Raw genomic sequence first — 27,052 nt, forward strand, 5'->3', positions numbered from 1 at the left:
CTGCCGAAACTTATTCTACAAACATCATATAGCTCGTCATAGAAGCATAATCGAACATACGGTCCGCACCTGCAGGCCAAATCCAAAATTAGCAAGGAAGGGGACGCGGAGATCGATCTACCGTCCATGCCGGATTGGTAATCAACATCACGGCCACCACTCAGGCGATTCTCGGAATGGTATCTAATTTTTTTTATCGCGAACACGTCATCTTCGCTTTTCTCTGGCTATTCGCTAAATTGTACCTGAAGATATGGGATACTTTCGCGATCCTCGCCATCCGTTGTACTTTATGCATTCGTATATCTTGCGGATTATCGGAAAACTGCATTGCACGGCCCCTCGGGTTCGCGTAAAATTTTTTATACCGCCTTTCATAGCCATATAATCTAGCAAGAGAGAAGAGACCTACCAACGCAAATGCAGACCATGCAGTTTCCCAATGACCTTCCGGTATTGTACGATAGCTATGATAAGAGTATAATTATATTACAAAAATTTTTTCGCTATAAGAATGACGATGACGTAATGATTCTTGTAATTATGATTATCATACTTATACATCGCATCGAATGAATACAGGGACGTTTATTGTCCTACCAAAGGATATGTCAAGATTATATTATATTATAATGATTAAGAATGATTCGTAATAGTTCCCGCAACAAACATTTATCTAATAACAATACAACTCGAAATGAATAAAATAGAATGTTTTCATTACCTAGCAATATATATATATATATATATATGTATATATCTTATAATTGCATATTATACCTATTATGTGTCAACGTATTTAATTACCCTCATATTACTATGAAATCAATTGAAACGCTCGCGACGATTAGATAGTTAACAACTGTCGAAGAAATTGGACCGCACGTCAAATTTACACGTAGCACGGAACTATATACGCACCGGCAATTAACGTAATTTATATACGTACACGTGGTAGCATTATCGTACGTAGCAGCCCTTATCTCTATCGTTACGCGTCTATATAGATCCTAGGAATTTCCGAATCTGTATAATCTGTTGCAGGAAACGGTCATTCAAATTTTCAACTGTTCCACTGTTCGTATCGATTGATATAAATTTTGCTTGTAATTATAACGGCAGCCGCCTCCCATGCGGCCCAATCACAATGTATATATGTATATGTAATATATACATACCTATAACGTACGATACTATATCATTTGGATCAGGTCCTCTGCAGTCAGTAGTTTTATTCCTTTCTCTCTCGTTCCCCTCATACGTGCAGGATACACGCACACACACACACACACACACACACACACAATCCACGCGCGCCAATCCACACGATATTTTGTGCAGATGAGAACTATATATTTATAGGTACGCATTGCCAACCGTGATTACTACTCGTGCCACGCACGATGCATGCTCCAAAATAATCGGCAATCGTGTCCGGGCGTATGCCGTGTATCGTATCGACGCCTCTTATGAAGAAAAGTAGCATGTTTTAGATTTCCTACGAAAACCACCATGCTTCGGCTTTCGCCACGAAAACTAGCACGTTATAGTTATCCCTGCGAAAACTACCACGTCTCGATTAGTGCAATAAGGATCTTCTGACGAATTGTGCGATGTGCGGAGTCGAAATGCAGAAGTACATTTTCTCGCATCAAAATGAACTCATAAATATCCTCAAAATTGTGTTGTCGCATCTGCAATCTTTGAAAAATGCATGCCTTTTTTACATATTCTTCACAGATGTTTTAAATTTGTTTCAGATTTTTTTATGAATATAAATATCAATTGGTCTTATTATATTTATATCAAGTAGCTCTTACCAAAACTATGCATAATCTTTCTACAAGTGCGTAACAACTATTGTATCTTATTGGAGATGACTAAATCAGTCTTTTTGAATTTTTATACCCAGCAGTAGTACACCTTGACTGATCTGGATTGAAACGTGCTAATTTCCGCGGTGAAAATGGAAACGTGCTAGTTTTTGCGGTGAAAACCACAATATGCTAGTTTTCCTCAGAAATCTGAAACGTGCTACTTTTCATAAGAGGCATTATAAGGTACGCATAGCATGCATGTACACAATACTTCTAGGGTCGAAGTACAGGGGTAATATAGGTATACACGTACAGCATGATAACGTTTCTCGCGTGTTAATTAATACGATAACCAGCATTGTTAGGTACACCGAAGCATTCGAATTTGAGGTGCTGGCGGTGTATAAATAATCAGATATGATATGTGTGACACTGTCCTACGTGTTACACGTATACATATATGTGATATACTGTATACTTGCCCCCCGTCCCGAACCAGGTATACTATATAATTATATGAATTATTGTTGCGTCAGTTAGAAAAATCACGTCAATTGAGACGTTACAGTTGCGATGACGATTGTAACGACGGCCAGAGTCGTTACACTGATCTCGACGCGGTTTGATCCTCCACACTGTTTAATTTCCATCTCTTCGGGGTGATAATTTATACATTTCGGTGGTCTGTGTCGATAAAGGCGTTCTCTCCTCGCGGTACACGCTTCTGGTTCAGTCAGTGCCTCTATTGGCTCTATACTGAGCAGTTTGCTTCCGCAGGGGCACGTTGTGTCGACCACCAGAAGGATCAAATTCGTATGTTGAATCTTCTGCACACTGAACGGTCTAGAATGAGAGGAAAACATAACATGTAGCACTTATCTCTATTAGAGATTTTTACTTCAGGCTTGAGGTGAAAATTAAGATCTGGTTAAAGTCAGCCTCCCCCCCCCCCCCCTTCCCCCCCATAACTCCCTATCGATTAACGCAATTAGTGTATTTAATTTTATAACTTGTACGAAACTAAAAGTCGAAGCGATCGATCCTTACACGGATCCAAGTAAGTCTGCCATTGTCAAACAACACCAGGATAAGTGAGGGGAAATGCCCGCTTTTCACGCTATAAAAGTGGCGACTGACAAAAATATATAAACCTGGATCATCGTGTATATTACCATAGTGACATACCTAGCGCGGTAGAAGGTTTCGCGGTCAAGTACCTACCATAAGCCGGGGGATTGAACCATTAGAAATATAACGTGAATCAAGTAATATATGCAGATACTTGAATAGGATACCTTTCGCAGCCGCTCTCGTCGCAATTGGTCAACTTCCCCTTGAGCGGGTTACTGAGCCCGCTGGTATTCAATCGCTCCGGTTGTAGTATGTACAGCTCGGTCTTCTTCTCGCAAGCCCGAATCCTTCGCCCTGCGTAATAACTCGCGTGAGTCGCGTGGGTCGCCGGAGGAACCGCTGGAGCCGGAGCTGGAGCTGGAGCGGGTCCTGCAGCCGGGGGCGCCGGAAGCTCCTCCGTCTCGGGTGCGGCTTCTTGGGAGTATTTAGGCTGGTACGACTCAACGTGGTTCGTATCATAGTCCGTATAGGCAGGTTCGTCTGAAAAATGCGTCACGTTCCAAAAATCCTCATCATACGTTACGTCGTTATCGCTATCCCAGAGAGGTTTGATTGAATAATCACTTGCTTACTACGTTTTGGTACGTACGACTTACCTCGGAGCTAGGTGAATAGTACAGTGACAAGGAATACGATATAACGGTAATGACAGCATAAAATACCTAATAGCTGGCTAACGTAAGGTAAAGTAGAATAGTATAATAATCAAAGTGACAATAGTATATCGCGTGTCTAGTAATGGCATAAGCTCGTATGCGCCATTATACGACCTTTTGCCACGCGTGAAGGTTGAAATGGCGTATTTTTCCCTCTTTGTGTGTACGCTTAAGACAGGAGGATACATATTTTTATAGACCCTGCAGTGACCTTGTGAGCCCTTATAGACACTTACCATCCGGCTCTGTTTCTTCGGCGTGAGTCCACTGGACGGATCCCCATAGTCCGTACAGATTCACCCGGATGGCGAAACTCCAGAGTAAACCGCCAATCGATGCTAATGTTTTGACGATCGAGTTCGAAATGGTTCTCACAGCAGCTGAATAATGTGACCGTTGAGGGAGACAAGCGCCCTGGTAGTCAACGACCGTTATGTTTCTATTCGAATCAGAGAAAGCGGAAACGTTGCGAATGTTGGATACCATCCTAATTAAGGGAATTGCATCAAAGTCATGCACTCGAGTCACCAACTAATGTTGACGAAATTGCGTGAATTGGTCATAGCATAATCATTCACTGTCATCCCAAGAAATAGAATTTAAACAACAAACTATACGGATTTCCAAATTTTAATGTATCGAGGCCGAGATAATCGGTATTGAGCAGAAAAAATAGACGCACCGAACTGTGCACATTCTGATACCTTCCTTCGAATCTACTCTGATTGTTTTATGTATTGAACGGCTGATACTCAAGCTCACGTAATTGACAGTCGAAAAATACGAAATAGATCTGAGCTTCAACGATTTTAGAAATTTCGAAATATGCTTGAATAGAAAATGTCAGGTTGACTATAAGCGCAGTCTCACGAGATTCCGTGAACATCGTCTCAATGATAGGCAGTTAACTTGGGCACATGATTCCGAAGCGTATAGTAAATACCACGTGTTGTCTAGGGTACCGAACGATCATTATTTAAACCTTGTTTCACCTGTAAATTCTATCTTGAACCAAAGAGTCCATGATTGTTCCGTCAATTTCACCGAAGAATTTCCCAGTGTGCTCGTGCCTTTCGCTTATAATAATAAAACCATTGTTGTCCAGGATATAACAGTCCAGTTCTTCAGAAGCACAAGTTTTTTTGCACTCCGTCATTGCTGTACACTGCGGATTGTAAAACGATTCATGTATTATAAGGACCCATAATTTTAATCTTACACGACTTTGATGAATAATGATTTTTGGCTCTCTGGTCCACTTCAAATAAAATTAATGTGCTCCTTTAAAGATATTGTAATAATTTTTTACTTCACAGTCGTGTATCTCAAATTTTCGCCACGATTTGTTTTGATGAAAATACATGAATTTAGATAATTTTCATATAAATATACGAGTTGTGGTTATAGATCTTTGTGAACGGCTGATTCTAAGCCTGCGCTTAATTTGTTTGCTTTACTCGTAGAATATTTGTTGCACGCGCGAAAAATTTTTCCTTAAAATACACAAGAGAAAATTTATTTGCTGATTGTAAAAAAACGTTTTGCGAGTGAATTGAATATTTCGTGAAAAAAACAAAATGATTATTATTAGATCCGAATTCAACTGAAACGCTTCATTTACAATTCACTGCACAACCATTTTTTATCGCGATGTATCGGTAAAGCGTGGGGCTAACAATCGGGATAAATCTTTTGGTTGGGTAAAGAACAATGCAATATTGAGAGAAGTTAGATTATCGGGTAGTCGAATAGAGGTCAAGTTACAATCTACTCACCGTAGATGTGATATTGATAAAGTGAGATGCCAGTGATGAATGTAGGAACTGGAGACCGACCACTGCCGCAGGAGCTCTATGACCCTTCCGTTCAACGAATACAGCGTGCGTTGCGGTTACCAATGATTTTGCACTGTCGGCTGTCGGATACAAGATAGAAAAATTCTATTTATCAAGTTGGAAGCGTGCCCTAATTTTAAGCCAGTTTGGGTGGCATTTGATTCGCGGGGTTTGTTCATTAAATTATTGCTTCGAGCGTTACTTCGTGTCTTTCTAACAAGTGAAACACGCGAGTGCCTACCTGTATTGGGTCAGTCGTTCGTTACTTCTCATCGAAGAGAACTCGTTCGCCACGCGAGTAAAAATACCGGATGTCACCTAAACCCTGCGCGTATACGTACCTAAATTAGCGTCTATCGCTCGCTCAACCCTCAATTGTGAGGCAAACTCAAGTAGCAGACTATAAGATCTACTTAGCTCCTCTGAAAGAACCGCTTACACGAGCTTCGAGTGCACACTATATTAGCAATTACAGGTGGTGTCAGTTACACCGATGAGTTCCCTGCCAACGGTAATGAATGAGCGAATGAGTGTCACTTGCTGTAGTGCAGTCTGTTCGAGCTGGGTCGAATATTATACGAGTTATGTAGGCATTACATGCGAATCGGTGTTGGTACTATTTTAACGCGTGCGTCCGATGCGAGTCCAAAATTGCAAATCAAATCCTTAGCCACCTCTATCGTTAGCGGGATCAAGATTCGCTTTGTTTATTGAAAAATTGATTAACCGAAAAAGTTGTTGCGTAGTGTTTCAACCATTACGTGCGTATAGCTTATACATAGGCATATTATTTCTACTTGTTGTGCGTGAGTAATGTCTAGTTACATCGTTTCAGCTTGGATGCAAAGACATGTTCATTGCGTAGTATACCTATAGTACGTTGACGAGCTCGGCGCGTACGCATCCAGATTATATGATGTAGAAAAGTACTTAAGTTACTCACCGGCGTTGAACGGCACACTGAAAACAAAACTTTCTGGTTCGACGGAATGTTGGTCGACGGCCCGCTTGTACCAGGATGAATCCATGGCCCTCCTGTGGACGTCACCAAAGTGTCTGCGGATCGCGGGAAAGTGATGGTTATTTACCCAGCAAAGGTTCGAATCGGGTATCAAGATGAGTTTTTACCGCGTTTTGGTGCATGGACAGCATATATATGTATAATGCAGCAGGTATACTTACGGTTCGTTTGTAGCTTCGACTGCTGGAACATCCTCCTGTGATGGATGCTCGTGCCATCGGAGCAGTCCACTGCGGGTGGCAATAAAACTGCGCGTTACTCCGAACATACCTTTTCCTTGGCTGCAAAACAAGAGAACATTGTCAGAAATGAATGTTCACTTCACGTCGAGCATAAAACATCTCGATGTAACCCTGGATGGCGTTTTATCCTACGGGTATAATTAGCATCAAGTATTATTACGGACTTGATGCGATAATGTAAGTGACCTTTTGGTGAATCGGTGCGTAAGCGAAAATAAATTTCTTACTCGGAGACATTCCAGAAATGACTGTATACACGCTTGAACTCTGACCCACGTATACCCTTTCACCGACCACTAATTACAAAATTCCTTATTAATATGGCAAGTAGTATTTATTGGCAAAATTCACTTGCATAGTCATTCACTATTGAAGGACAAATTCGACTGAAATGGGGAGTATCGTATAGACAGATAAATGTGGTAATTCTATGGAGCCGGACTAGAGGTCAACAATATTCGTATAACGTATTACCAAAATTACCCACTCGTCGTCCTCGTGTATGCTGCGTGTTGAGCAATTGGCAAATGCATCGGAATATCATAACAATTTCGGGTACAGGGCATAAACAATTTCTTGTGTGGCATATGGAAAAGGTCCGATTCTGCTCAAGTCTACTTTACACACAGACACATCGTGTTATTCAATACGGACTTATTCTGCGTTTGAAAAAAGGAAATTTTGATTCCTTCCCAAGATTACCGTAACATTTATGTGATTGAAGCGATGTCGTCCAAAACAAAAAGAAGTAAGAAAAATTCGTACATCGATGAAATACGTTAGTCCTGTGTGGAGAAATATCGGATAATGTGGCGACGAGGTGTCGAATCAAAAATTTATCCTGACCTTCGGATGAATTTTCTTCTTGGCAAATATTACCCGTGTTGAACAACACGTACGTACAGTACAAGTTAGTGTCGAATAATATTCAGTGCAGAAATAAGTCATGTCGAATAATACTGTTTCCCAATTGCCATGCGCTTGTGTGCGAAATAGACTGACAATGAGGAGGAAAAGTGCCTTCTCTGAAATGATACGTCGGAAGCTTTATGTGCGGCATCGATTGATCTGGATCTAGAAACCACTTCTGAACCAAACCCGATACTGTTGCGAATTTAACGAATTTTAATTTTAATATTTAATTTAGTAGTAATAAGCCAATTTTACGCCATAGACAGTGATATTTTCACTTTATCAACAATTTTCACCTTTCAATATACGCATATTAGTACTGTTCATTTAATGGTAATAGACCTGTGTGAATTTGTGGCTCGAGATGCGATATCCGATGGTAGATATTCATAATAGAACAAGAATCAAACAGAAATGAAAGTATTTGGTCCTCTGCGAAATGTTTTCTATTTTCACACTATTTCACATAGTTGGAATATTACTTTCCGGATGGCTGGCCACATCAGGATACTACAGTGAATAAAAAAATGAGCTTAGGGTATTGGAAATGAAATTTCAATCGACGGTGCATCCGATGGACGGCATGGGCGCGGAAAATTAAGGCGACGAGTTACCCTGCAATATCTTACTAGTATCTTAAGAAGATAACAGGTATAATTCACACTATTTGGAGACATGCCGCTTATCCAACAGTAGCATCGATCATGATCAGTAGCTTTCGTGCCATCGAACCTACCCACATACGTATATCGTAGAATTTCACGAATTTTCACTCAATCCTAAATAGCATTGGTGATTGCATTGAGCAACCGTAAAAAGCTTCGTTGTGCGGGCGTGCATATGATATAGGTATAGTTACGCTCTGCAAGTAAAATTAACATTCCATCAACACTTATTCCTATACATTCTTGCAAGTTATCAAATGTATAAAATCATTCAATTTTTATAAAGATCAGGTTTGATCTATACAAATCAACTAACAAAAGACTTTTCTAACTAACCCGTTACAGTTGTACACTATTCACGCCCGCACGTGAACATCGTACGCTCTGTTAAGTTATACATACACACATATGCACGTACAGCATCTTGGTATACGTACTTTATTTGTATGCATACCTTATACATATATATTACAAATATCAACGAAATCCAGTATTTTAATGACTGGTATATTCAGATAAAAAGGTGCACAAAATTTAATCATATAATCGTGTGTAATAAATTACCTGTGCAGTAGAGCCATCAGTATGGCAATTGGGCTAGCGGTGGAGACACAAATAAAAATGTAATAATAATAACAACAACAACAACAACAACGCAACTGCGGCAATAACAACATAATCAATAATTATGGTGATGATGATGATGGTGGTGGCGATAATAGGTATGGTGCGATGAGGAGAATATAGTAATATCGATGACGATCTTCGAGATGAAAAAATTATCGTAAGGAGAATAATGATGATGATGAAATCTTGGATGAAACCTTCGATCCAAACGAATATTCAAAGAACATGATGAATTATGAAATTACGAAACATCCATATCGGTATAGTGTATTGTGCAGTGGTGCATTTACAAGCTCTTTCGAATATACAGTTCGCCCGATTCCGAATTCACTCAATTCTCCATAGATTTTATTGAAATACTTTTTGTCAATAATGGAAAAATTACCGAAAATTTTGCTCTCAAATTATAAATTCAAATTACGGTCAACCCGTCGGAAAACTTGCGTCTCTGATTATTATGATTGTATTAAACATGTACTTATATTACGTCTGAATTTCCGCGAAAAATAGTGAATTATGATTCCACAAGGATTTGATCCGTATACTGGAGTTGTTTTCCGAAAATTTCAATTGTCACAACCAAACAACGAATAACATAGGTATACGATATAAGTCAGTCCACGTCAAGCAGAACGTAATCAAATGGCTTATCCTTCCCGGTCTTCGGACAGGGCTCGAATATGATTGGGTTATCGTCGAAGCGCCCGTAACCATAGATAAATATATTCGGCAGAGACAAGCGCAATCGTATGTTTGTTTTTTGATTTCCCTTTGCAATAAGTTAAATTTGATTTAATATACCTTCGAGAAATTTTTTTTCTCGTATCCAAAGAAATATATTTTGATTCATTGAACAAGTAATGCAACGACGATTTGCGATTTCAATTGGTACCGCATATATTTGAATAAGCGAAAAATTTCATTCCTCCGCATGGTTGATCACCATATTTGGTATGGTCGAAACGTTTTTTGCTGTATATAATACAAAAAAATTCGTCCAACAGGTACCTGGAACCGTAAAACTACCTCGAAGAAAAAAAAATATGTTAGATTCACGTGCACGACGGAAATTATATGGACAGCGCTTTTCTGGAATAAAAATTATCGAGATTGTGGTATTTGACAAGTTCAAAGACGTACGTGAACGTCAGTTCAACGTATTAAAAAATTATCTCCCCGCAATCCCTGGAATTTCTACCCCAAGAAAGTAGTATCCATATAATTACGGTCATGCATGTCAATCCGACATATTTTTTTTTTCCACTCACAGATCATTTGAACAGTGTACGGATATCATATTTGTGTTCTGCCAAGCGTGGAATAACTTGCAATTAATGTCGGTCGAACAGCGAATCGAAAATTCTAATATCGTATTGAGTGCCAGTGCATGAGGTGCGCAAAAAATGGTCCTAACTGGAAACAGTATGGCATCCGCATAATGTGCGTTGAGGGTGACGTACCTTTGCTTATCATCTTTACGCATAGAATGTGTACTTTTTCTATCAAACTCATCGGTTACCAAAGCGTCCAGCAGCAACGACTGCACCAAAGTCTTGTCACCTGAAACCAGCGGTAATTAATCACACATAGGTACAATACGCACAACAATTCAATTGCACCGACCGGCCTGATAGATTTTTAGAGGATCAATACGTAATCTCATCGACAATAACAAATCATGCTCGCTTCTAGAATTATTACTCAATGTATGCTACGTAAGGTGATGAAAGAGTTGAAATGACGAAAGGACATGTTCACCAATATGATTTCTCGTCGGTGCACCGCAGACGGAGGTTTCATCAAATCGGAATACGGTTACCCGGTGAGGATACTCACAATAGTGCGAATCCTTGTCCGGCTTACTCGCTTGTCTATGATGCGAGCTGGGGCTTCTGGGTCTCAACGACATCCATTTCCAACCAGGACGGCGAGTCCGGTCTAAGAAATGAAAAACCCTATCCTCGGGGCTGGCGAACCATTTGTTCGACCCTGAGTTATACTCGCAGTAAACCCAGTCGGGGTGTACCTTCCAGTTATTCCCCTTGAAAAAGTCGGTAACTGAAATGTTGATCAGAGAACAAAGGTAATCAATCCAAAAGAGTCACACCACTTAACGACTAACAATAAAACGATATTTTCGAAATAGCATCGGTATGGATATTCTACAACTATTTGACGTACAGTAACGGGAACTTAGCGGGAGGTTAATCATTGGCTTCGTCTTATAAACTGATTGTGAGTGACCTGGTAAATTGAACGATACGGAGTCGGGTGTTCGAAGAATCGATTGCGCTATAGTATGAGACGCTTATAATTTGTATTGCAATGGACAATAGTGAATGGCGGTACTTGTCACTCTTTTGCCTAAAGTAAAATCCTATAGGGTAACATAGGGGCAGCCTGTCAATTGTTAACTCGTGATTAGTACCTACCAACATATCATTATGTGTACATGCAGAAAACAGCCGTTAATTTATGAAAATTCACTATACCTATTTTAAAGCTTCGATTATGCCGATTTGGGAAGCGAAATAAAAATCATAGTCAATACAAAAAAATTTTAATTCACATCTTACCATTAAATTTAGCGTGCTTGATTTCTTGCTCTGCGAGGAGTTCGTACATCCCGTACCCCTCCGGCAAAGCGAGACCCAGAGAAAATGGTGTACCCTCGATCGGCATGTAGAAATATTTGTGCCTCCTCAAGGTCACCCTCTTCTGTGAATGTTTATTGGAACAGACATCAAGTATTGGAATAGTCATGAAGATATCTCAGAATTGTCAGCACGCGGCACCCCTTTTCATCGAGACTCAAATACCTCTTAATCATTAATAGGTTCTACCTACGTAGATATCGGCATTGGGTTTATGCTGTATTTTTATCGAAATATCCAAAAGGCAGAAGTATTGAGTCTTATCAAGGGAGAAAAAAATGTCAATCACTGCAATACCTTCCAGACTCTGTATTTGTATCGTTTGTACTTTAATAGCCTTTTCTAACTTCGTTTCTCTTGAATAAGGAAACGTTAATTCAACTTTTTATAATGTGATATACTTACCATATCGTCATAGTGAATTTTGACGGCGAATTCGGTCTCCCCCTCCTTCTGATCAATCATATCGTGTCTCAGCTAGAAACGCAAAAAAGAAGGAAAAATGCTACAGATATTGAAAAACTCGAGGATACATTGATACTGGCACATACGTTATGCGCTGATGAACAACTAGTTATCTCGATTACCAATCGCCATAGACGTTACATTTTGGTACAGCCAGTGGCAAATGAAACTATTGTTATTGACGACATAATGACTTACGTCCAAGAGCAGAGAGTTGTTCAGCGGATGGGAGGACGCCTCGTGTTCCGCCAGTTCGACTTCTGATAAATCAACACTCACGTACTTTGGCCTCAGTGTCTCGTCGTACTGAAGCAAAGTAATCGTTAAGTTTTGCTCAAATGAGTAAATAAATTCTGTAGGCCAGTATATGTGTATCTGAAAGATATCGAGTTTGACGCGAGACATAATTACTATTAAGGCGAGTGATTACCATCGTTATTGTTTTGAGAGCAGTGCAGGAAGGAGGGTAGAGTACGAGAGCATTTTTTTATCATTCAAGGACTATAATAATCAGCAGGTATGAATAAGTATTATAAAAAAAGATAGGAAAATGTCCAAAATTTTACACTAAATTTTTGGATGCATAAAGTACGACTAAGTCCCTGTTCGAGGCTCAACTGTCAATAATACCTTGTATTTGTACATACTCGACGTTTTCGGTAGTTTCAGGTTGATGTTTTAGTTTCGGAAATGTGATTTTTACGTATTTCATCTCCTCAGAGCGTATACAAGCCCGTATACAATTCTACTTTCTATCCCTGATTTTGTTAGATAACACTGCTCTCGTGTGAATTTAATTTCCTTCTTTGTGAAAAAACAACAGTTTTTGGCTAAAGACATGTCTAATAATTCACGGATACGTTTCCGTGTAGTTCCGTGGTTGCTTAACACCTCGTTCTGAGTAAAAAAAAAATAGATATGGCTTGTAAAGAAAAAAATTCAGAGATTGAGCCCAGGAAGCTTATGTAGAATGTCCAATAATAAAGTAACCAAGCTATAAAAAATAATGAATTGTATAAGTAAGACATAAGTCGATTTATTGTTAATGATTGACTTGTAGTCAGGAATGATATCCATGAACTTACGTCAATATTTCCTGGCTGCGTGTAATTAAACCACTCGTGTTAGGAATATAAGGAACGGGATGCAGCTTCTGCAAGACACAGGGGAAATAAAAATGCCTCACCAGGGGGCGCAAATCCGGGTGGTACAAAATCCGACCATTGTTGTCAACAATGAACGAATAGCCATTGACGCCGAGCTGAAAATAAAGCAACGTCGTATGATATTTCCACGTCGTTGGATCACGCTTCGGATATTTCTGTTGTCACGTCATAGAGTTATTATAAGTACATGTATAAGGCGTCATAAATATATAATACAAACCTTATACGGAGGCACAAGCTTTTGTATCTGTTCAACCGGAACATCCGTACCTACGATCCCCAACAGATTGGCTACCCTCACCTAGAAACATACATACATACCCTGTACACCTAATATCGATGCATACGCCTATGTAATTTACATTATCCAAGGATTCTAATTTTTTTCAGGGGTACAGCTGTAAGCATTGAAATAACTTTGTACTTGGATATTCACCGTATGGTTTCGGCGGTCCAATATGGGTGCCGTCACAGAAGTCATCAGCTGCCCGTTACCTTCCTCGCCGTACCTGTTGCTCTGCGTCCGAAAACAAGAAAAAAAATGTATACAGTATACGAGGCATACCAAGTGAAATCGCTGAGTGTTGAATTCCACCATGTTCAATTTTATAGAAACCTTTTCAGGCTAGAGTAACACGTTCAAAATCCCTGCACTTGTTTTTTTACCGACGTATTTTTTCCTTTTTTCAGTCAAACGTTTTTGATTTACGAACATGCAAACGTTTTTCTAGATCGTCGTATATTAAATTATCAAAAAATTCATTTCATTATGCCGAATATATGTGAGATCACTCCCGTGATCTGAAAATTTTGGTCTATTTTTTATTTTGTATTACGTCAAACCGACCAGTGCACATGATCCACCAATTCAATTCCCATATTCCTCCAGTTAACAACTCAACCTTGCATCTTGTCTTCACCTTCATCTATAATATAACAGCTTCAGCTCCTATGTGCTGGTCAACGGGTTTTATTTAATATTTATATAGTTATTACTCGCTACAATGTTAGTTGTGCACGACACCGGCTAAAATACAACTGATCGGTCTCTTACAATACATCCTTCGCCCGGGGTACTCACTCTCGATTTTTCGTTCATTATGTTATCTTTCTTTGCAGTATTCGGACCGACTAATTCTACCAATTTTTCTAATTTAACTGCGGTCATTCGGATGAAATTTCGAAATTTTTTCACTTTCAAACTATCATGGCTGTTGCGACTCGTTGCAGTTTATGAGAAGCCATCTGGAAAATTACTGACGTTGCGTAGCTCGAGAGTTGCAGACGCTCTCTAGTGGACATAGTCCAGAGAGTAATTTGTGATAGTAACTCTCAGGCTACTGTCTGAACTACTCGCGAGTGTGAAACTCGCGGAAGTATACTCTCACGTGCAAACAGTCATGAGAGTACTTCGAGAGCAACTCTCAGATTTTACTCTCATGTGGACAGGCACCTTTATACTACAGTATTGTAATTATTATAAAGAATGTTATTATTAGCAACGTAAAAGTCCAATTTTTTAGATATGTCATAAAAATTCGGAAAACATTCTTTTGGACATAACCGAAAGACGTTGACACAATAAAGGAAAAAACACAGTATGCAGGAATGTTGAAACTACTACTATAGCCGCAAACGTATTTTATCTAATTGTAAATTAAAAAGGTGCCGAGGTTCAAAACGCGGCGATTTGATCTGGAATGTGCTATATAATTATATCCGATATCAGATCTTTAACGAATGCGTGGCAAAGGAAATTAGATAATGAGGCAAAAGTGCGCCTGTGCATAGAGAACGCATACATCTTTCATGACCAATGTTTGTCGCAAGAAAGTCCATTGACCAAAGTAACATGGTTTCTCCGTACTTAGTGCTTAACAAACGATTGTCAGTCGCAAAAAGTAAAATCGTAGTTGCCCACGGTATACAGGTGGATTTACCCTTGCCGCCTATGACGGGTTACGCATCCATGAAAAGACCGGAACGATATTTTAATAATGTAAAGTTCAGATCATTGCACTAAACTCCGTAAGTCAGAAATGTACAATTCACTATAGTACGGTTCTAATTCAGGTAGAAATAACTGAAAGTACCTTTCCTCCAACGTATACAGATGTCCAGTGTATCGGATGATCGTGTTGATACAACACCATAGGTCTCGCCAGGACCTTGATATACTCGAAAACTTTTTCCTCAATTTCATCCATATTTGAGACCCTGGCGTAGTAGCCTATAAATAATTTTAATAACGAATGATCGAAAGAACAGACTTCCACATTTCGCGAATTCACGGGATTATAGGTGTAGCTTTTTTACAATCGTGAATTACATTTATATAGGTATAATGATATTAATGTATAATAGGTAGCCGCCGGAGGATCACGAGTGAGTTTACCTTTGTTCGCGCAAGCCATTGCGCGTAGTCCGGGACTCTTTTCTCCGCCGACAAGGTACACGAATATCCTTACCGGCATGTGCGGTGAATTATATCGTTTGATAAGCTCCTTCGGCACGTCGTTCGTGTCGGACGTGATCATCATAATCGCCTGGTTGCACTGGCTACCCTGGCCGGTTCTGTTGTACTTGTGCAATATCTCAAAGGCTGTGCTCAGGGCGGCGGAAGCGTTGGTTGTTCCCTCCGGCTTCATAGCGTCGAGGGCCACCTTGAGCTCCCTGACGTTCTCAGGGGTGGCCTGGACCATACTGTCCTTGAAGCAGAGAACTATCTCGTCGACGCCCTCGGCGTAACGGTACACGTTTACGTAGTCGTCAGGGCCAAGGGTCCCCAGAATGGCCTTGGCTGTGGCTACGGCGAGGTCGCGCCTCTTTCCGGACATGTAACTTCCGTTGTCGATAAGGATTGCGACGTCCTTGGAACTTGTCGCTCCTCCGACGAACCATCCAGAGTTGCGAAAGTCGTATACGTCACGAACCACCGACGAAGATCGAGACGGCGTCGACGTCGGTACAGTTGGCCACGAAGTAGCTGGAATTCGTGCGATCTCATTATACTAAAGGATATTCAGCAAAGCGAACCATCGCCCGATCACTCGAGCTGACTCCGTAATCAAGCAAGGTGGGTTATCCCCGACCGTGACGGCAATCAGTCGCTTACTTCACCCCATATATTCATATTCCTCCCTGTATTTAATGAGACAATTACGCGCTCGACGTCGAATAGATCGTATCTCAAAATTGGCGAATACAATACGGTTGGTACAATTGGACGTGAGGTGGCACACGCAATACCCCAAGACCCCAGAAATGTGGTAATAATTATTGACGACATAGCCAAAACTTTATACTTCACCAGCCTGGGGCGTCAGGCATTAATCGGACGGCCTGCTGTGGTTTGAGTGAATAACTTCATACCTATAGGAGGTATACTTTAAAGGCATATCCACTTCTAGGGCTCTTGAACGTAAAGGAGGAATTTCTACCCACCAGGAAATCGACGCAGGAAGCCGGAAGTTGCTCCAAAATATTGCCACGAAAGGGACGGGTCGCTCTCGTAATTATTGGCAAAAAGTGGATCCAGATAGTCGCTCCATCGAATACCAGCGGCAACATCCGGGTCTTGAATCAAAGTCGAGAATAATAAAAATATACTCTTAGGCACTACGTACCGCCGTGATCGCATTGTTATTCATTATAGTTATAACTCATGATCGTGAATAATATTATATAAATCAAATGTACGATGTACGTATAATTCGATACGAACATCGTGTGAGAAAAATTCTTACCGGTATCTTTGACGCCAAATGGTAAAAGCACCGCGGACAGGCTAACGTTTACGGGCAAATGGTCAAAGTGACGGCTGGGAGTCAAGATCATTTCTTGCGCGCCGGGAGCAATTTTTTTATCCTTTGTAAATAGATTCAGACGGTGGGAAGAGTAATACTTGGGGGGTGACTCAACGTCCCTCGGGGCCGAGACGGCCGCCTGCTCCGCGCTCTCCATTATCCGCTGTAACATTCGAATGTAATTCGAATTTATTCTTCGACCACCACAAATACATATATTAATTATATTAATGCCTGGTAACGGTAAATAGGAACAACACACGGTTAATATCTCTCGTGCAGGTGACGCAAGCATCAATTACCTAAGGGTGCTGCCTGGTTGGGAACCGAAGCGTCTTCCACGTACAGTATATTATCATCGTTCACTTTCATTCGAGAATTTTTAGATCACCGTAAATCAATTAATTCAATCAAATTCACCTCACGGGTCGCCGTTCCTGAAGCATCCCGCAGGCTCATTGTGCTTGCATAATCTGCTTAGAAATTTAACTCAGAGAACACTAGTGTAACGGCACTCCATTCGCGTTCTCAATATATTGGTTAAAGAAGTATTTTACCCGCAAGATTTAAAAGAACTAGTCTGGGCAAAATGAGCTGCAACGGGAATAGCATGAAAGGATTTCGTCTGTGACTCATTAGCTTCAAGTACCCATGTCTTACAATTTCCTATTAAATCCCATTTTACGTAGAGTATGAAAATTGCGTGAAGCACCCCCCACTCCGTCCAAACTGCTCAGTGTCAACATCAGGTCGCGTCTCGTTGAAGATGCACCATTTCCTCACAGACCCGTGCCATATGGTCACACTGTTGTTCGACAACGAATAGAGAATTTTATTTAAAAAAAAAAAGTACCAACAAATGGTGTACCCCCTGCTGGACTTAGGTGTAAGTATTGCTTCATCTTACTCAACTAAATTCAAGGGATACCTATTTATACGTGTTGACAAACACAAGTAAACCTACAAGCAGGTGTACGCCCACGTGTGTTTGTGTGCGCCGTGTCTAGGTATGTATAAACACAAGCGAAAATGGAGAGTATTGATTGGCGGTGGTCTTGAGACGCGGCCGGCGACGCTGGGCGTCCCTACGACCGTCGTACCTCGCACTCCATACCTGGCCCTTATTTCTTCTTCTTGAGAATCCTGAGCGCTTTAAGACACGTACCCTGGTCATCCCCGTATTGCCCTTCGTATCATAAGTAGGCATAGGTATTTTTGTATTAACGCAATACTCTTAATAATGTAACTCGGAGTAAAAACATTACGACATGCGATGTTTGGGACATAATTACATGCGATTGGCGGCAAAATGAGAAGAATTGTGACAAAAATTCAGTCGCAGATTTTTTCTTTTTGCTTGCGTTTTCCGACAAATTACTTACATGTTAGAGTAAACTATTATATGTATACCGATCGACGTGGAATTCAGATACATATGCAGTGCTCTTCTGTACGTTATCTGCAATGTCGCGTAAGTTTTTTGCGATAGGTCGATAAGCTTCGCGAAAATATAATTTTTTTTTGTTAAATTACACCAGGAGAAAATATTTTTTATCACCTGCCATCTTTTCCCTAATTTCAAACACAATTTCAAAGAGCTGGTACGCTGTATTAGAGTGGCACGTATCATAAATAAGAAAATCATCAGTTCTTTTTTCGAGTGCACCATCCCGCAGTCTAGCTGTTAGCCGGTGATTCAGGTGCCATTTTTGAGAGCAACTGCAATGCCAACGTTTAGAAATATGCGCAAAAAGTATTTTTCACTCGGCATAATATGAGCTCAAAACAACCTTATGACCTAGCGTAGAGACATTACGTTCAATAATACAAAGTTAATGATTTTTTTATAAAATGCCCATCTTTCCGACAGTAACGGTGGTCAGTATTTAAGGTGCGTGACTCATGTGGTGGCCCCTTAGCCAAACGGCGAGATTGCTACCCAGGACACGGGATAATTCTTTGACTTTAAGTCGACGTTATATGGTGATTTCATATGTGATAATTCAAATTTAGTAACGGCATCTTAATTACAAACTGTGTTCTCACCGTGAAATTGAAGTTTTTTGCTGAATGAAGCACGGATGAAATTTCATTGACTTTGGGATTCGCGATTTCAGTTGATTGGCAAAGGGTTATTTATTGTAGAGAAATATTCTGAAGAAACATGTTCTGTAGAATACTTCTCCTCTAGAATAATTCCTGTCTGTAGAAAATATTCTGTGAAAAACATTTCTGTAGAAACAAGTCTGTAGAAAATATTCTCTGGAACATTTGCCCCGTAGACTTGATTTCTGTAAAATCGATCCTCCTTCGCGTTAACAGGAGGCGCCCAACTTTTATGTGAGTCGAGCGTAGCGGACAAATGCTGCGACGTGAAATTGTGCGTGCGTTGGCGCTGGCGGTGACACGTGGCTTGGAGTTTGCACTTTCAAGTAAAACTCTCGGTAGAATAGACTCAAAGTTGTCTATTTTATACCCGAGCAATCCCTGCATGTACTATACTTTCCAGCGCGAGCGTGATAAGTGCTGCACTGTCGTGCCCGCGTGGCACTATTGGCAAAAACGCGCAGATTACTACTGTTTTGTGTAAGTTAGCAAAAATGACCACTCACCATGACGGCATTCATCTTGAAATCCATCATGTTTTTCACTTCTGCTGCCATTTCTCGGATCAAGAGAAGCCCGTCCTTTCGTACAACGTCAGCCTCTACCTCGTGGTATTTCTGTAAGAAAGAGATGAAGTTTATTGTAATAACGAGACAATGAAAGGTATCATCTAGAAATGAATTTTCGAGTTCTCGATATTGACCAGTTGAGTACTCGAGTTATCTTCTTTACCCATACTTATGCTTAGTCGCCACTCGTTACCATGAGGCCTGACAACTTTCAAATGAGATGAGATCATAAGTCATTCGTCCAACGTCAAGAACCCTTTATACTTTGTCGTCTTGAACAGACAAATTACTTTCTTTTTTTATCCTTGTTTTTTTTTAAATTTTATTACATCTATAGAAATTAGAGAGAAAGTTCTGGACTTTTTAAATCTGTTATTACTCTGGTAACGATCACTAGTAGACACTAATTTGAATGCGGACCTGACAGCAGTACAAGATCTGTTTATGCGCTTCAGCGGATAATAATTAATTTTTCACGTAGATAGTTTAATATGAAGAACCAGATGTACGATTGCGATAAGTTTTCTTTCAGAAATGACTGCAGAAATTGTACATGTGAGTGGAAAATTATGCATCCGAATCTTTATGAAATGTGCCGACAGACGGTAAATATAAAACAATTTTGCAGTAACTGCAATGAGTCTTCGGTGACTTTGAAAAAAGTTTTGCGATGATAAATCTCCGATGACTACAGATGATTACATATGAGTGCTTTTTTTGTAATCACGGTAGTTATCAAATTTTTCTGTAGTTATATGTAATTAAATTTTCATATCCAAAAGGGAAAATCTTTTGCAATCATACAAAATTTTATGTAATCCCTGTAGTCTGAAAAGCCCTGCGTCACTTTTTTCCGAGTGGCCTGCCCCTTGAACGGTGGCTTTTGTCTGTTTAACGATCAGTCCGAGATGAGTAGATAGATACCTACTTGCCCCACAATTTGTCAATCAGTAGGTAGATACTTGTCCCAAAGTTTGTCAATCCGTAGCTGTAGGCAATGTCTGAATAGCCATTTAAATTTCAAGTATGCGCACGAAGCGTTTTCGTCGCCCCTACAAATATTTATTTCGTGGAGTTTCACCAGTTTGTTCGCCATTTTTAAAAAACCTTTCAGTAATCTTGCATTCTGATAGAGTCTTCGGGGTATCGAATTCTCATACCTGTAACAATTCTTCACGTTATGCCGAATTCATTGAGTTATTCGCGGCTCTAGCGAACAAATTTTTGTATTTCCTCGAACACATAACCAGGTGTTTCTACTCTTTTTGTGCCTGTTCATACAGAGAAGTTTCGATCTGAAATTATTTGTGATAAAGTAGGTAATTCATTTTTGATGAAAAAAAATAATTTTGAAAATAAGCGTATATGAATGTTGCATTGCCCAACGAATTCTTCGTAATTTGCAAAGTTGTTTAGCGGACAAATCTCACGGAATCTCTTCACGGACTGTCAAGAAGCAAAATTAAAAAAATATCCCAAAGGTGCCTCTACCATCGCATGGGCTGTCCCACAGGTGCATGTAATTAATAACTGCGTTATTGTACGTACAATTTGTATCTATCCGTAATTGTTATTATTTCCAAGTAACTTTCCACGCATGAGGTATGTGTAGACGGCGAGAGTGTATCCCTAGATAGATACGACAGGATAGGAAGGGTGGTACGACAGGGGCGCTCGCCGATGTGCTACCGACAGCCGAGAGACCGCTAACGATGACGGATGACGAACTACCCCTCCACTCCCCCTGCGCCGCTGCATCCGACGCGTAGCTAAACTCTGGCGTATTCTTATGCAAGGATCGTTATAATGCCTGTAATTTCTAGACGCACGAACGCAAGTTTCACTTTAGAAGACTTAAATTCGGGTATACCTGTGCAGATCACAGACTGTTCCATATACCTACATGTTTGCCATCTGCACTGTAAATACACAAAATTTATTATTCGAGCCAGGCGAAAAATTGGAAAGAATTAAAGCTTAGACTCGTTCGTTAAGTAAATAATTATTTTTGTATCAGGGTAGAATACATCTGGATGATTGTACATATAGGAACCGAGAGTCAGCAATTTTCAAAGAGAATCAAGGTAAAGACAAAGAGAAACTACAACAGTGGGAATATATTTATAATCACGTGTATGTTTAAAAAAAACCGTAGCGCAACAACGATGAACGCAGGCCATAGCGCAATTAGACTCGCGCATTCTCGCACAAAAGTGCTGTAAAACAATTTTTTGACACAGCGTGCGGTCAGTTCGTTCTACCGTGCCTGCGGAGGGTGCGGTAAGTGAATGTTACCTTTACAGCGATCTCTAGAATTGTAATAACAAAATCCTACGCACTGTGTGTTTACCAGATTATACTGTATACAGATGATGGGTCTTATAATCGATGTAAACAAACGCGGCGCTATGGAGCGAAGGTGACGCTCGGATTACTAAAATCGATTGCAAAAGACCAATACCACTTTTATCAGATCTTATCGCGAATTTACCCTGCACTCGTGCAAGTATCACCTACTTCCAGCACTTGTCACGTAATCTACTATAGGCGCGTGCATGAGTATAGCTAGACGTGAAATGCTGGATTTTCTACACCAAGGTTTTCAATTTTCTCTCATAACACGTGTGTCCGAGTGTTTATTAAATGTACATTCTTAATTTGTCAATGATTTTACCTTACTTGCACGATCTTTTGTATCCATGCATACACTTGCACCACTATCGCTTAGGTAACTCTTCTGCAACCGTACACGATGTGTACTATGGTCAGCGTGGCGTAGAAAAGGAGTTGACGGACTAGTTTTCACTTACCCGTTGTATTTCATTCATCTTTGTCACCTGCCGGCCAAATTCCCAAAGATCCACGCCAAATTTTAGCGCCCAGTTCTTGACTCTATAACAGAATAACGGTGACGCGGAAAATTAGTAAATGGACCTGTGTGAAACACTTCAAATGCATATTCAGTAGATTATTGATTATGATTAGCTCGAATACACACATCTACAAGACGGTATAATATCTCGTGAGTGTACTATCCGTAGTTCGTTTCTACTCTCACTCGTTCATATTTCGCTAGTAAAAAAGAAATACAAAAGAAACACTTGGGAATCGAAACTTAAAGAGTGTTCCCAGTCTACAAACATTTTGCACGTATCCCTGGCTCGAATTAAGAATAACTTTTTGGCATCATGCTATTACGTTAATAATTCTTACCAATGGTTATTTTCTGTAGGCCAAAAAACCATCATTCGTCGTTGGCCAGTTGAAATTTTCATACAGGTAATGACTTACAAGTGCATTTTTAATAAATCCGCAGTTTCGAATTCCGTTTAGGGCAATATTGTACAAAACACTTATGTCTGTCCACTTGGAGCATTTAATTCGTCGAATATCTTATGGCCTACAAACATCGGAGTTTTCCGCGTTCTTGGAACTTTCAGTAGGTGAACTACAACTTGCAGGTACGTACCTAGCTACGTAACAACAAAGGTACGTACGCGCACCTCCTGCGTTATAGCGACTGTGTAGATACACAAATAGATACCCTATTTACTTTATGCCGTCCACCGAGGTAAACTCTATGAGTTTCGAGTTGAGATACCGACGCGTAACTGCGATTTCAACTCGAGCCTCAAACAAGTGAGACAATTGCGTTGTATCAGAAATACCACGCACGGTCCTTACAGTTCCTAGAAACGGCCACAGTTGTATCCCTACATGGCTACATACCGCGTATATATTATAATGTCATACACGATTGCATATACTTATGCATTCAGACATACGTATCTGAAAATATCCACACGTTACGCAATTCCGAAATGATTTCCGAATATTGCCCGCCCTTCCTTTCGCGGATGAGCAACGAAATTGACCACAGCGGAGGAGATTTGCGTTTTAGCGGATGAAAATTGAAGCACACGTGAGTCCCGCACAAGTATAAGATCTGAGAAAGGCAGATACACTATTTCTAACGATGTAGGAAGGATTAGTGGAACGGCTGTTCTTCAAAGGATTTATTCGCACGATGGACACGCACATTTCCAAACCGAACAGTTTGTTAAGAATTTATGCAAACTTCAACTATGACATGAAAAAAATACGTAGGTTATTATGCAATTATATTTATCGAGAAATTTGTGGCGATAATAAGGAGACACGTGTCATGGGACGAGGATACTGTTGTACTACATACAACTCAAGAACCAGCCGCATGAGACTCGGGGAAACACGTGTTTATCATTGGCGATTACTGACGGCGACATTGCAACGTTACCAAGTCTCCACGTGCGCAGGATCGTGTTTGATTCGAAATTTATTTAAAAAAATTGCATAAACTTTACTTTGTGCAAAAAAAAAATAAAAAATTAAATTCAATCTTACAGATACGAATGTGTCCCAGGCCCGGTAAGAGTCTATTCCTATAAGGTGTAGATTCAGCGACAGACAGAATCTATAGCTGTACGAGCTTGCAAACATGGGAAGCGTCCACGTTTCTTCCAGTCGTCTCGATACCGCGACCATACAGTCTGCCAACACTTCCACGGAGTAGCATATGACACTTTAATGCCGCGTGTTGAATAGTATTGTGAAATGTATAAGGCAAACAGTCTTTGACAGCAAGATACCCTAAGTAATACGCATCCATAGATATTTTACTCCAAACTACACGTTGCAACTACACACATGTTACCATTCATCGACATTAATTGTTATACACTAGGGAACGCTTACTATGTGTGATAGCGGCTATAGAATTCGATTGAGGCGCTAATTCCAGGGCTGACAGTGATACCTATTGCTTGGAAAAAGTAAAAAGGGTTAACTTTTCGAGCAAAACAAGTGTCCATTGAGTGACCAAGAAGTGACCGAAATCCCTCTGCATTTATGCATCAACTGCACTCAGAAATTATGAAAAGAGAAATTTATGCCTGTCCATTTGCAAAGAAAAACTCGAGCAGGAAAAAATGCGATGAAACAAGTCGTTACACAGACAATATTGGAAAATTGATTTTGAAGGGAGGACTACAAGCTATCTTGAAAATTTTATAAAAATTATGTTCATTGCGTTAATCGTGCGAAGTCGAAGGTTCGCTTTAAAAATTTGACGTGGGTGACTTAAAGATAGGATTACTCTGGAAAAAATGTACATACACTAAATCTGATGGGGCTTGACGCTAAGATTTGCACCTTTAAAATCGTTTTCGATTCAACGTTCTACTTGCAATTTACGCAAAGTTTCGGCGTTTCAAAGTTGGACCTTTTTTCAGCAAAAAAAGGGGAGGGGGGACACATTCGTTTTTTTTTGCAAGTGTATTTACGTTCTTCTACACTGACAATGAGAACAAGGCGAGACGTATTATTTATTACAGAAAGTAAAAAAAGTCTGGAGACCTCGCAATATAGTGTCTCGATTTTTGTCACAAAATCAGAGCTTTTCATGCCGCCGAATTGACTGAAAATTACACCGTAGAATTCACAAGAACAGCTCGGTATAAAAAATTATTAAAAATAGCAGATAAAATTAAACATCGTGACGATTCAGGCGTTCAAATTTCACAAGAGATACTCTTGTCAAGTTAATATTTGCATATACGACATTCCTCCTTGCCTTCGTATATATACCGAAAAGCAACTAAAACTGGATGTAGTGACTGATCACCAGCAGCTCTAAATTTAATTCAGTTTGCAACGTCAGGGAATATGTTGACGCCTCGTCTGAGACGCTATAGAGTCAGATGACATGTCTAATTCAAAAACTTAAAGTAATGAATTGGTAACACCCCCCCCCTCCAGGATTTAGTTCTAAGTACACTGGCTTGTTTCAGCCAATTATTAATTATACATGTATATACGTATAGGTATATATTCAGTTGAACGTGAGAGATATGCATGTATAATTTACGTTAAGTTACACCGATGGAGGGCTTGAATCATAAAAAGTACGGTGGTGTTACGCGACTACAGAAATTACGGGGCGGGGGGAGAGGGCAGGGGGGGAGGGGGGGGGGTGACTCCGGTGAAATTTTAATAATGCTGAGCTTTTCAGTCTTGAAATGACTAAAACAGAAGCAATCAAAAATTTATTCCGACAATATTGAGGCTACGGTAGTGTGGTCTAAAAAAAATTTCAATCTTCTATCATGGAAGTGTATACGGAAGAAAATTTTGGCAAAAAATTTTCTGAACATTGCTTCCGAAAACTTCATGCCCCCCTCCTCTAATACCGTAACGTAATTCGTATTTTTTAACACAACAAGTCATCCACGTATACATTGCATCATGCACGTGTACATACATTATCAATAACTATATAGATATATAGATTTGCATAAAGGCTATACTAACTCGTTGTGAGGAATATCTTCTTCTTGTTGGCGGGAAGTTTCTGCCCTCAGGAGAAGAATTACACCAAAACACAAAATTTTTACGCAAGCGAAAGCCATTTTGTCTTGATCCGGCACTAGGCGGCAGTGATTACGATTTAATAATATTCACCGGACACAAATTGGTACCGTTGACGGCGAAGCCGGAGAATATGAATTGTAAAACATGCGGTACAAACTATTTTAAGGTATCGTCAATTATTTTCACTGGAAATACGAATAGCAGGTATCCTTTTTTTACTAGTTACTTTTGCCCGGTTCTCGATTTAAACGACGAAACTATATAGATCCTGGTTTATGCCTCGAGTGGATTCACACATTTTTGTCAACGCACGAATATATATCAACACACCGCCTCGACGAACCGTCAACCCGAGGTCTTCTTATAACTTTAATGGACCACGATCAACAATAGCGATTTTGATTTCTATCGGAATGCTCTGCCACAATTAATTGTGCTATTGTTATTATTGTCGTAAGTTTGTCGCACTCGAATCTTTGCACCTCATGACACCAGTTCTCACTCGTACTGCCTTTTTTTTCGTCTTTATCAAGAAATCGGACCGACGGTCAGCCCTCTTCACACCTGCGGAGCTCCCAGGGCACGGCGGATAGATCAAGCTGGTTTTGATTCCGCAAGAACGCTCGACGTTATCACTCCGTGAGAACGCTACATAGAGAGGTCCGGATGAGGGTTCAAACTGTCCACAATAGCGTTGAACCGAGTATGTGGTATAACGTTTGGAAACATCGAGTTTCGCTGCCCGCAGACCGTGCACGTTGGGTGGAGATCCGTATATCTGGGTTTTATCGGCGAAGAAAAACGAAACACAAATGACAGTCACTCCCCTTGCGAGTATAAATTATGCGATCAATCGTTCTCAGTAACTATGATAATATTGTTAAAAATCGGCTAAACTAGGTGAAAGCATACTAAACAGTTTTAAAAATTCTAAACGACATCGAACGTTCTTCGTGTAAGTCTTTCGATTTC

General features: G+C 40.1%; 1 protein-coding gene across 2 annotated transcripts; it reads right to left on the bottom strand.

The window, feature by feature from the left end:
• Nucleotides 1-1,800: 1,800 nt before the first annotated feature.
• LOC124416389 (voltage-dependent calcium channel subunit alpha-2/delta-4) lies at nucleotides 1,801-26,424 on the bottom strand. 2 transcript variants are annotated; one of them, XM_046897396.1, is made up of 24 exons: nucleotides 26,021-26,424; nucleotides 22,483-22,564; nucleotides 19,610-19,720; nucleotides 16,938-17,160; nucleotides 16,636-16,767; nucleotides 15,587-16,177; nucleotides 15,285-15,421; nucleotides 13,628-13,708; nucleotides 13,412-13,492; nucleotides 13,212-13,286; nucleotides 13,111-13,125; nucleotides 12,224-12,331; nucleotides 11,966-12,037; nucleotides 11,483-11,624; nucleotides 10,743-10,964; nucleotides 10,367-10,466; nucleotides 8,844-8,876; nucleotides 6,622-6,741; nucleotides 6,383-6,495; nucleotides 5,380-5,519; nucleotides 4,597-4,769; nucleotides 3,841-4,043; nucleotides 3,113-3,428; nucleotides 1,801-2,660 (listed from the first exon to the last, which is right to left on the bottom strand). In XM_046897396.1, the coding sequence occupies exons 1-24, from the start codon at nucleotides 26,116-26,118 to the stop codon at nucleotides 2,363-2,365; spliced, it is 3,666 nt and encodes a 1,221-aa protein (XP_046753352.1). In that variant the 5' UTR covers nucleotides 26,119-26,424; the 3' UTR covers nucleotides 1,801-2,362. The 2 variants fall into 2 exon arrangements, with proteins under 2 accessions (XP_046753352.1, XP_046753353.1); XM_046897397.1 differs by lacking the exon at nucleotides 8,844-8,876.
• Between the last annotated feature and the right edge of the window lie 628 nt (nucleotides 26,425-27,052).

The sequence above is a fragment of the Diprion similis genome, chromosome 2, assembly GCF_021155765.1.
Source record: "Diprion similis isolate iyDipSimi1 chromosome 2, iyDipSimi1.1, whole genome shotgun sequence".
NCBI classification, from domain to species: Eukaryota; Metazoa; Arthropoda; class Insecta; order Hymenoptera; family Diprionidae; genus Diprion; species Diprion similis.